The sequence below is a fragment of the Dama dama genome, chromosome 28 (genome assembly GCF_033118175.1).
Source record: "Dama dama isolate Ldn47 chromosome 28, ASM3311817v1, whole genome shotgun sequence".
NCBI lineage: Eukaryota > Metazoa > Chordata > Mammalia > Artiodactyla > Cervidae > Dama > Dama dama.
Genome location: NC_083708.1, coordinates 25,093,398 through 25,105,700, shown reverse-complemented (window position 1 = coordinate 25,105,700; position 12,303 = coordinate 25,093,398). Strand labels below are relative to the sequence as shown.

Below are 12,303 nucleotides of genomic sequence, written 5' to 3'. Positions count from 1 at the left end.
AGAAAAGGGTCATAGGATGTATGTTAGGTGATTCGAGGGAGAACTTTAAGTTGGACTTTGCACTGGATTAGAAGCAGAAATCCCACGTTGAGGGAGGGAAAACTAGAGAGGCTAATGCCATAATTGGTGAAGTAGCACAGTCATTTATATTAGCCAGATTAGAGGGATGTTTGGTCATTTTTGTGGCTGAACACTATTTGTGTTCAGATATAAGACCTCAGCAGTCTCGTCTCTGTCATGATTCATCGTGGTCATAGAGTGTCTGCCTGATGTTAATGTTCTGTGGAATTGTTTATGTTCAACGGGAGATTACCAGAGCCGAGCTGGGAGTGCTAGGCTAGCTCCTCTTACCACTGGGACCTGGCCGATAGGAACAGACCAGCTCCCATGTATCAGGAACTGCTTTCTTCTTTCTCACAAATAAGCTAACCCACATATATTTAGGAAGCCATTTTATCTGAGGTGGGTAAGCATGTAATAAATGTGTCCTTTTACAAAAGTTAGAGTGAAACATATTTGCTTCTCAACTTTTTTCTAAAATACACTGAAGATGGACTAAATTTTAAGTGTTAGAAAGCTCAAAAAGAGTTAGAATTGTATACTGGAGTCATGATTTAGTTTACTGTTTCTAAGTTAACTTTTAATAGGAAGTGTCATATTATATGATAAAAATAGTTTGGAGATTCAAAAGCGCAAACATATTGCTGATGGGAGGGCAAAAACTGATGCCATAAGTGAATTGCTCCTCCGATAACACAGTCTCACTCCTGAGAATACATCATAGGCTCTATCTGTAACACATGCAAAATGACATTCCAAGTTACTCATAGCATAGTTTATGACAGCACTGTCTTGAAAACAAGCCAGGTGACCAGGTTAGAGAGGATGGTTACATAAACTAGGGTAAATCCACACAGTAAAGTACTATGTAGCTATAAAAGATGGAATGAGGAAGCCATCTCTATACTGCTGTGCAAGGGTATCCAGGCTCTACTGTTAAACAAAAAAAGCTAGAGAATAGTACTATTTTTCATAGAAACGAAAGAGGAAAAGAATCTATATTCATGTTTATTTCTAGCTATAAAAATAGATATAAATATCAAACCAGTCAGTCCTAAAGGAAATTAACCCTGAATAGTCTTTGGAAGGATTGATGCTGAAGTTCAGTACTTTGGCCGCCTTATGTGAAGAACTGATTCATTGGAAAAGATCCTGATGCTGGGAAAGACTGAAGGTGGAAAAAGAAGAGGGTGACAGAGGATGAGATGGTTAGATGGCATCACCAGCTTGATGGACATGAATTTGAGCAAATTCCAGGAGATAGCGGAGGACAGGGAGGTCTGGTGTGCTGTAGTCCATGGGGTTGCAGAGTCAGACACGACTTAGCGACTGAACAACAATGAACAACGTACAAATAGCACCACAAAAACACACAAGGAGATAATAAAGTGGTCAGCTAAATCGGGGAAATGTGGACCCAGAAGGTGACGGACAGGGATATGAGTGAGATGGAAAGTTCCCATTATTTGCTTTTTTTAAATGTAATTTTAATTTTCAAATTATAAAAATGTACTATCAAGTCCAAAAATTTAAATAACTTAAGAAAAGATATATATAGTGTATCTTTCTTCTACCTCATTCCATTCCCCAGAGATAACCATTCACCTCAGTTTTTTACATAGCTTTTCAGAGTTGTCCATTGTCTTAGTCAAGGATCTCAAGAGAAAGAGAACTGAGAGGATGTGTGTATGTGTAGGTGTATATGTCTGTATACAGATGCACACATGTACAGAGAAAGATTTCCTTTAAAGAATTGGCTTACATGGCTATGGAGGCTGCCAAGTTCAAAATGTGCAAGGTAGGCTGGTAGGCTGGAGGAATAGGGAGGGGTTGATATTACAGTCACAAACCTGAAGGGCATCTAGAGACAATTCCTTCTTGCTCTGGGGACTTTAGTCTTTTTCTCTTAAGGCCTTTGACTGATTGGCTGAGGGCTACCCATATTATGGAGAGTGATCTGCTTTATTGAAAGGCTGCTTACTTGTTAATCACATCTTTAAAAAGAAATATCTTCACAGTAACATCTAGACTCCTATTTGACCAAAGGCTGGCCATGGCCTAGCCAAGTTGACATATAAAATTAACTATCACAGCCATGTACAGTTATAACATATATCTATATTTCTTTTTTTTTTTTTTAGAAAAAAATAGAAATGGTTAGCATATCATAGCACACTGATATACACCTTGTCTTGGGTGCCAACTTCCCTTGTTTTGAAGGAGTAGAAATCTCAAAGGAACTATACCTTTAAAATATATGAAAATTAGAATTTTATATTATGAAAGAAAAGACATAATTATTTTAAAAGGGAAAAAACAGCTTAGAAAAACATTTGATAGTGGTTAATGTTTACATTGTATAAAGGCTCCCATATATTGAAAAGAAAAACAATGACTCCACAATCACAGAGCCAATTCATAGAAGGCAGCCAGGAAGAAAACATTTGAAAAATGTTCAACCCACTACCACTCAAAGAAATACAGAATCAGTGGGATAAAACTTAAAATATATATTAAATTCATTTGGGAAAAAAAAAGGCTAAGCAAGATTGTTACCTTAGATGCAAACTGCAATGCTCCTGTCAGAGTAAATTAGTCAAGCTTTCAAGAGCAGTTTGTTAAGATGGATCACAAGCTATAAAACCATGCCCTTTGGCCTAATAATCCCTCTTCTGGGAACTAATCTTGAGGAGATAATTCAAAAGATGACAAAAGGCATGGATCATGAGGATATTCATTGCAATGTTATTTGTACAATCAAAGAAAAAGAATTGGAAACAAACTGAACATCCCAAGGACATAGGAATTTGGGTAATTATGGTTTATTTTTTATTCTGTGAAATGTAGCCATTACAAGTCAGTATGAAGATTAGCAACAATGACAAATAGGCACTCTTTAATGTTACATATAACAAACAATTATGTCTTAGCCCTGATAACAATGGAAAGAAAACCTTGTACATATGATCAAGAACAGATTAGGACTATAGAAACCTAAAGGCAATTTGATCCATTGGAATGTTAGAATTATGGTGACATTTTTGTTGTTTGTTTTAATCCTATTAATATTTCTCAGTTTGTTGTTGTTTAGTTGCTCAGTTGTGTCTGACTCTTTTGTGTGGAACTGTAGCTCACTAGGCTCCTCTATCCATGAGATTCTCCAGGCAACAATATTGGAGTGGGTTGCAATTTTCTTCTCCAGGGGATCTTCCTGACCCAGAGATCAAACCTGAGTCTCTTGTAGCGGCCGGGGCATTCTTTACCACTGAGCCACCAGGGAACCCCTTCAGTTTGTTGCTATAGCAGAATATGATAGACTGAGTGGCTTTTAAAGAAGAGATCTATTCACGACAGTTCCAGAGTCTTGGAAGTCCACGATCAAAGTGCTGGCAGATTCAGTGTCTGGTGAGGGCTTGCTCTGGTTCCATAGATGGCTGTCTTTGTACTGCGTTCTGACGTGGCACGGGGGGCTGGCCAGCTCCGGGGGGTCTTTTAATCCCAGTCATGAGGGCTCTGCCTCATAACCTAAGCACTTCTGAAGGGTCCTACATCCAAATACCATCACATTGGGGATTAGATATCAACATACGAATTTTAGGGGGACTCAAATATTCACTCTACAGCAAGAGTGTTACAATATTTTTACAGTTAGAACTTTTATAAACTTAGCAATGAGGTACCACTGTGCCAAACAGGAGAATCAAATTGACATTATCGTGTTGTAATTATTAAAGACTCTAAGAATCATTTGATCCTATCTGTTTTTTACACCTCCACTGTGATGGTTGCAGGTCAGAGAGCTTTTGACTCTTTCACATGGGTGAGGGGTGGGGAGTATTTTAGGTGCTAAGACTGAGAGCTCCCAGTCTTTTCTTGGGAACTAGCCACCTGTCTGTTGATTAAGTCTGGAGAGATGCTTCAGATGTTAAATATGTATAGGAGAACAGAGATATTGAAGGCAAGACTGCATTCTTAGTAGTGGTAAAATTAAGTCTGTTTCTAATGTTAGAATGATAGCTAGTATTATCCCTGATATTTTCTAGTTATTAAAGATATTTTATTAAAATTATGATATAATAATGTTTCAGTCTACATAAAGACCCATTGGAATATTGCTTTATTCCCATCTAAAGTTTCAGGTCAGCTTTTCCCCCGTGAATAGAGACATCCAATAAATGAGGATCCAATGAAGAAAAAAAAACATTTGGTGTAAATATTTCATTGTGTTTTCTATCTATAAGTCCCATTTCTTGATCTTTACCTCAGATTGAAGGACATTTTCTTAGTGTCTGTGGACTTTTGCTTGCATCTATTGACTTATTTTCCAAATTTGGAATTCACAGGTAGAGATTGTCTTCAACATGGGAGATTTCCTGAGTAACGACATGGACTTGCCAAGCAGGAAAAAGATAGTTGTACGTGCCCAAGTTCCTACTCGTGCCTGTAGATTTGGTGTTAACCTCTATGGCAAACGTGTTTTTTAGGGTGGATCACTTGTACACGTTCTTTGTCCAATGGTCTCCTGACGTCTATGGGAAAGATGCCAAAGAGCAAGGCTTTGTGGTGGTGGAGAAAGAAGAACTGAATATGATTGACAACTTCTTCAGTGAGCCGACCACCAAGAGCTGGGAGGTGAGACTCAGGAGGGTTAGACTGTTGTCCTTAAAGTACAAGGCACAAACAGAATGTTCTTGTGTCCAAAATCCAAGCACTAATGGCTGGCAAGAAGTTAAGATTTCCTGTGCACCTTTGAAATCCTATGAGGAAAAACCTTATTCCTCTGATTGAAACTAGTTTTGTGTATCACAAAGACACTTATCACCACACCTACCAGCCAGTAATTTCACTTCCCTTTTTTGAAACTGCTGCAGGGTCCCCATTACATACATGATAAAAGTCAAGCTTCTTAATTTGGTCTGAAAAACCATTCATAATTTATTTTTTGAGCACTTAGTAAGCCCTTCTCATGTTAGGAGCACAGTGGATGGGCTAAGTAGAATTTACCATCAAGGAGTATGGATACATCATTACAGTAGTGAAGTGAAGTGAAAGTTGCTTAGTCGTGTCCAACTCTTTGTGACCCCATGGACTGTATAGTCCAAGGAATTCTCTGGGCCAAAATACTGGAGGGGGTAGCCTTTTCCTTCTCCAGGGGATCTTCCCAACCCAGGGATGAAACCCAGGTCTCCCACATTGCAGGTGGATTCTTTACCAGCTGAGCCACAAGGGAAGCCCAAGAATACTGGAGTGGGTAGCCTATCCCTTCTCCAGCGGATCTTCCCGACCCAGGAATCAAACCGGGGTCTCCTACATTGCAAGAGGATTCTTTTCCAGCTGAGCCCTGATAGTTGGTAAAGAATCATTACAATATAATGAGGTAATTGCCACTATAGGTGAAGTGCCACATGCTAGGGAAGCATGTACCCAGGTACCTGAGTGGAGCTAGGGGATCAAAAGAAGTGACCCGGAAGGAGTAATCTGAGCTGAGGTCAGAAGTGGGGGGACAGGCAGCTGGGGTGGAAGTGGGACACAGAACATGTTCTGGCCAGAGAGAAAAGTCTGCTGTGCAGAGGAGCAACCCGAGGGAGGAACAGAGAGTGTGGGGCTTCTGATGAACTAATACAGAGTTCAGCGTGGCTGGTTCATAGAGTGCAAAGCTGAGGGAATGGCAAGGAACGAAGCTGGAGATAGTGAAATGGCAGATCACAGAGGACCTATGAACTGCTTGTGAAGAGTTTGGTTATTTTCCTAAGGGCAGTAGGAAGGCACTGAGCTGTTTTGAGCCTGGAGAAGTAAACAGAGACACGCATTTTGGAGAGCCTGCTCTTGCTGGCAGATGTTCAGTTGACTGGAATTGGACAACACTTGAAGACATGCTAGGGAGCTCTTGCAGTAGTCGCTCTTGAGAGCGAGCAGTTGCTGAAAGAATGATAGTGACGACAGCGGAAACTGAGGGCTTTTGAAAGATAGGAGGAGGAAGACAGGATTTTGTGAGTAATTAATTACATGTGGAAAGTAAGAAAGATGTCAAGATTGATCTCTTGGTTTTTAGAGTGGAAACTGGAAGGATCAAGGTACCAGCCCTTCATTGTGATAAGGAGCATAGCAAGAAGATTAGGTTTAGTAGAAAATGCTCTGTGTTCTGATCCCAGGGATCAGTCAACAAGAAAGAACTAAGGTTTGTCTTGTGGATCTAAAACCAAAGGGGTAGTAGTCGGTGACTTTGGCAAAAAAAAGCAGATTCATTAAAGTGGCAGCTTCAAAACGTAGCTTCCAACATTCAGTGAATGTATCCAGGATGAGTGAATGGAGCTGGTGGCTATGGGCCAACCACTCAGATTTGGTTCTGGAGAATAAAAATGAGATGGAAAGCTGGGCGAGAATGTGAGGGTGGGAGGTTTTCCTTCTCGTGAGAGAGACTTTAACCTTTCAGACGAGGTCAGCAGGAACAGTGGAGTAGAGGGTTCAGAAGATAAGAGATTAAGAGAGGGGCTAAGCAGGGGACTGGATCCCTGAGAATTGGCAGGGAATGTGGGGGTGGGGATAGGATTGGTCTTAGGTGTTCGGGCAGCAGAAAAGAATAGGATGTGTGTGAATAGAATGCAGATTCAGTGGTGGTATTATATAAATCATGGCTTTGCTCATTTGATGATTTCTTGGTAACAGCAGAAGGGGGCGTCTCCTGGAAGTAAAGAAGGGAGGACTTGGAGGAATACGGAGAAGGTCTGAGTAGGAGCTATAGAAATTAGGAATGATGCCAGCTGACGCAGTGCAGGAGGACGGCTGCCTGGAAGGCCCTGGTGGGGTCTGGCATCAGGCTGCAGTGAGGGGTGGCGGGGGGTGAGGTTTCTCCAGCAACACTCCCAGCCTGGATGTAGATTCCTCAAGCGGCCATTGGATCTTCCAAGACTGGAGCTCTGTGAGTCTGGGATGGTGAAAGGTGATGAAGCCGGCCCCTTGGGTCTAACTCCTTCTGACATGCCTGGTCCCTTCATGTGTGTGTTTGCCCTCACTCATCCCTTTCTCATTCACTCACTCCCACCGAGTGCGCACTGATGTGTGCGCACACACACACATAGCTTGCTGTGGCAGGCTCCTGTCATCCTTCAAAGGTCCAGCTCACTGGTCACTGCTGTGAGGCTTTCGGTCGATTCCTCCTCCTGTGCTCCCCCGGCCCCCTGTTCCTAGCTCTGTGGTCTGTGGCCCAGCACTTAACTCGTTTGCATGTTTGTCTTCACATTGTTCGTAAGCGTCTTGTTTGAAACCATTGATTAAAAATAGGGTTTCCCAGGTGGCACTAGTGGTAAAGAACCTGCCTGCCACTGCAGGAGATGTGAGAAACTCAAGTTCGATTCCTGAGTGGGGAAGATGCCCTGGAGGAGGGCATGGGAACCCACGCCAGTATTCTTGCCTGGAGAATCCCAAGGACAGAGGAGCCTGGCGGGCTACGGTTCTTGTGGCTGCAAAGAGTCAGACATGACTGAGGCGACTTTAGCACGGCACAGCACAAGCCTATTAGACTCTCCTTCCCTTGGCTTTTCTTATCATTTCTGGGTTTTTGTTTGTTTATTTTATTTCTATCTCTGGCCAGTCTTTCTGAGTATACTTTTAAAAAAATATTTATATTTAGCTGCATCACGTCTTAGCTGTAGCATGCGAGCTCAGTAGTTTCCAGCTCAGTAATTGTGGCTCATAGGCTTAGTTTCCCTGGGGTATGTGGGATCCTAGCTCCCAGCCAGGGATCAAACCCACGTCCCCTGCATTGGAAGGCAGATTCTTAACCACTAGGCCACCAGGGAGGTCCCTCAGATATACTTTGCTTGTTCCTTTTCTCATGGTCTTCCCCAAGGGTTTTTCTCTGACTCTTTTTTCTTTTCATCTATTACATCTTCTTTGGATGAGCTCATCAGCTTTTGAGATTTATGCTGTGGATTCCCACATGTCTGCTTCACATGCTTCTTTCTTTCCAAGCTGCTGCTCTAGGGCACATAGATGCCCCACGGGCACCCCTGGGTCTCCACAAGGCAGACATGGTGTGGCATGGGCATTCTGGCTAAGGTATCAAGGAATATCAATTCATGTCCTCCTCATCTAACCATCTGTGCCCAAGAGGCCCCCATGAGATATGTGCACAGAGGCAGCAGAGCTAGGAAAGGTGTATTTTCTTGCAAAGGCTATGGTCTCTTGCCCCATTATGGAGGCCTGGAGAGAGGGTTTCAATTGCTTTGGGAATTCAAACCTTTCCTGACTAGGTCTGGAAAGCTTGAATTGAAGCAGCCCTCGTTTAGGCCTATTCTGCCTCTTTCCACTAATCCAAATCTGGAATCTCAGCTCCTGACAACTCCAGTGGGAGAAGCGGCCATGCCCACCAACACAGAAGAAAAGGCGCTAAGGAGGCATGCAGAGAGAGAAAGGTGTGCTTCTCGGTCTAGAGTCGAGTGGGCTTGAGTGAGCCGCTCGGACTGAGCCGCTGAGCAGGATGAAAGAGCACATCCCTCTAGAAGGTGTGTCTCTAGACCTGTGGCGGAAGAGGAAGAAAAGAAGAAGGGATGGAGGAGGAGGAAGAAATGGGGAGGTGGCCTCTTCCAAGATCCTAGTGCTCTTGTTAACACTTGGGGCACATGGAAAGAAAAGATACCTGTAGACAGAGGTGACTGGACTGTTATCCCAGTTTCTTGCCACATGGGCAAGAAAGTCCAAAAGTACAATGAGGAGAAGAGTGCTGGCCAGGCTCCTTCCCATGTGCAGGAGCAGACTCGGCTTACTAGCATTACCTTAAAGCCGAGCCCCTGGCATCCCATTGCTTCTCCTCTGTGGGTGGGGAAGAGGAACCTTCTTCACTCCTCTAACAGGTGTCTGATCCTCAGCCTGTCCATAAAGTCCCGTCATCTTTCCCCCAAACGCGCTTGTCCTTACGCCTTCCCATCTTAATTAGTGGTTCCCCAAGTCAGAAACCTAAATGTCATCCCAGCTTCTTCTCTTTCATCCTCAGTCATCTCTAGTTAGAATTTGTTGATTCTGATCATATGTGGGGTGGGGCCCACTGCCCTAAGCAGCTGTCTGCACCCTTACAGGGCCACCTCCGGCCAACCCAACCACCAGTCCACCCTCCATACCAAGCTCTTTAAATAAGCTTTATTTCCTGATTTTATAAAAGTAATACCTGCTTATTATATTAAATTTGAAAACTATAGAAAAGTACAATGCAGAATATTTTAAAAATAATATCTAACCACATAACACTTTTGTACATTTTTTAAACTCTTTCTATCATAGAGTATTTTTCTAGGGGGTAAGGGTGGAGAGAGTGAGTCTTTTTTATTTTTGCAAAATGAGATCATTTTTATGTATAGTTTGGTATCTGGCTTTTCTTACCTGACATCTTGTGAGAATTGTATCATATTTAAAGATTTTGAAGCCTCGTTTTAATGGTTAGTATTTTAAACCTCAATCAAAATTTAACAATTCCGCCACTTGTAGCAATCGTGTTCATTCAAGTTTTTCACAAGGATGAGATGATGTATAACTCTGACTCTTTTCCTAAAATTTCCTGAAAGTGAAATTACTTAGCATAAGGGTATTACTTTTTTAAGGCTCCTAATTTTGTATATAATGACAATTTGCCAGAAATGTGAGGAATACCCTTCTCACTGTGCTTCTGCTAACAGAAAGCCTTATTAACTATTATTCCTTTCTTAAGACTTCTGCTAATTTGAAAAGCTGACAAGTGATATATTGTAATTGCTTGTGTCACGCCTTGCAAAGCAGCTGGCACTTGGGGTCATATAGAAAAGCACTCAGCAAATGTTAGCTGTCACGAAGCGTCAGGCACAGAAGATCATGCCAGCTCACTGGCACAGAGTCCAAGTGATTCTGCTCTAGATTGTGTCCAGACTCTTGCACTGAGAATAAGTTCTGGCCAGCCTGAGACTGGCCACCAGATATCCTCCACAGCCTCATGACCCCTGGGATGATCTGTGTAGTGGCGCTCAATCCCCCAGGGGTACCAGAGACCAAAAGGCCATTTTTGACCTGGAAAACTCACAGAAAGATCCTTGAAAATTGATCCAGCGGTGATCTGCATTTCTTTCCAACCCCTAGAAATCTCATCTGGGCAGTAGAGGAAGACTCATCATGCTTATTTGTCATTAAGATTAATATTTTAAAAGGTTAAAAGGTAAATATCACTTTGCCAACACTTTTGGAACACCGAATCGAAAGTAACATTTTTCTCAGCCTCATATAAACCAGATGTTCTTCCTTTCTTTGACATCTCTCATACCCAGCAAACATAACAGGGTCTTGAAGTGAAATGCCATTGTTCTAAATATAATGAACCTCTCTCCGGTAAAGCCTCCTTTTCATCTTTCCTTTGAGATTCAAACTGATGTTAGCGAACACACTCAAAGTTTTAAAATGGAGATTTCCCTTCAGAGAAGATGCAGGAAAAAAAAAATCTGAGAAGGCAGGGCTAGAAAAAAGCTAGCTCAGGCAGCCTGAGGACAGTTGGGAAGAAAAGTTCAAGATGAAGAAGGGGGAAAAAGAAAAAAACGCGCAACAATGAGGTTTTGTTGTGCTGTTAGGAAACCACCACCGTTTCAAAGGTGAAAGTGTCGGTTTACAGCCTCACAGCTATGCCTAACAGGAAGTGTGTGTTTGCTCGAAATCCTAATTTGGGTGTGTTCCTGTAGAAATATTGAACGCTCTCCTGAGGGAAACAGAAACTCAATCATGCAGGAAACTAGATCCTGCATAAGCAGTTGAAGCTCCGCGAGGCTGTAACAGTGCTGTAAGGCAGCCAGGCAAAGACCTGTTCCTCTTCAGAGAGCAAGCAAGGCAGCTCCCACCCCTTCACCATGCGAGTCCGAGGACTGCCTCCGGACACTCAGATTTTCTATTGTGCCAGACCGGACCAAGAGCCTTTCGTGAAGGTATGTTGGGGTCCTGGTAGCTAATCAGGTGCCTGCGGACCCTCTGCGCTCTGCCACTCAGACGTTTTGAAATGCTTTCTAATTAGAAAGGATCAGGCTGCTCTCTCAGCCAGAGAGATTTTATTCAAAGATTTTATTCAAAGATTTTATTCTTTTATTCACTTTGGAGAGAGACACTGGTGTGGTTTGCCCATTCCCTTTGGAGTCAAAATTCCACACTTTACTTTTTCATTCTGCAGCCCCATTTTGTACTTGTGTTAAATGCAGAGGTCCCCCGAAACATGTGCTTTACTCAACACATTTAAAATGCTGAATTTGTGATTCTTTGACAGTGTGTTCTTTATGTAAATGCCCCTTAGAAAATGGTAAAATTTAAGGGCCAATTTTCTTACCTATAAATCGGGCTCAGGTGACAGCATTCTAGAAACTGAGTAGTCACTATCCGGCAACTTTTCACTGAGGTCACGTAAATGCTTTTTCTCTATAATGCAAAAATCAGTCCTGTTTGTACTCAGGTATTTTAGTGTGTTAGTTACCTTCTCTCTATACCCTTCAATTTCAAAATAATTTGGTGACTTATCCAGATTTTCAGAGAGGCAAAAAGCGAGAAGATTCGAACCTGGTACTTGATAAGTGTATTTAACAGTGAAATGAATGCTGTGTGTACTGACATCATGCTTCTGTTCTCAGCTTTAAAGGAAATACTCCTTTGATGGCTTCTGAACTGCCCATAAGGAATGATAACATAATTATAATTTAGACTAAAGCTTGATGCCTCTTTGTTTTGTTATTTTCCATAGATATTATCATTTGCTGTTTCTGTCGGGTTGGTTGCTATGTGCTTGGCCTTGAGAGGAAACATTAGGAGTCTTGATTAAAAAGCTATCCTTAATCTTCCCAATTTCCCTATTTATAGAAGACTTACTCATACTATGATCTCTAATTACCCCCTTAATAATTCAAATTTAGATGCAAGCTAATGGAGAATCATTTCGGGCATTTCAAGGGTATGAATTGCTTGTGAAATTATACATAATTCTTACCTGATTACCGAGAGCACCAAAACTGGAAAACTTGTGACTTAATTTGTACATACTAAGTGTTGCAGCCACACTGTGTTAAATTCTGCATTTTCTCTGAAATCCAGATGGTAATTAGCCCTTCCTCCCAAGGGTCTTGGCTCAATTTATGTCCTGCTGCTAAAACCCTACTGGTTACAGGCAGTCATGTAACTGAGGTCCTTTTTGTTAATAGCAGGTGAAGGAAAAGCCAGAATATCCTTTTTTTTTGGTTTACCCGGCTTCTCTGTTTC

General features: G+C 42.1%; 1 protein-coding gene across 5 annotated transcripts in view; it reads left to right on the top strand.

Moving 5' to 3' along the window:
- The window catches only part of NCOA7 (nuclear receptor coactivator 7), a 159,485-nt gene that overhangs the window by 138,133 nt on the left and 9,049 nt on the right, over positions 1–12,303 (top strand). For 4 of the 5 annotated variants that reach the window (XM_061131670.1, XM_061131671.1, XM_061131668.1 and 1 more), the window contains one exon: positions 4,545–4,692. In XM_061131670.1, coding sequence (XP_060987653.1) covers positions 4,545–4,692 — 148 coding nt within the window. Of the gene's footprint in view, positions 1–4,544; positions 4,693–10,696; positions 10,992–12,303 lie in introns of those variants that run through there. The other variant, XM_061131672.1, reaches the window with a different exon arrangement.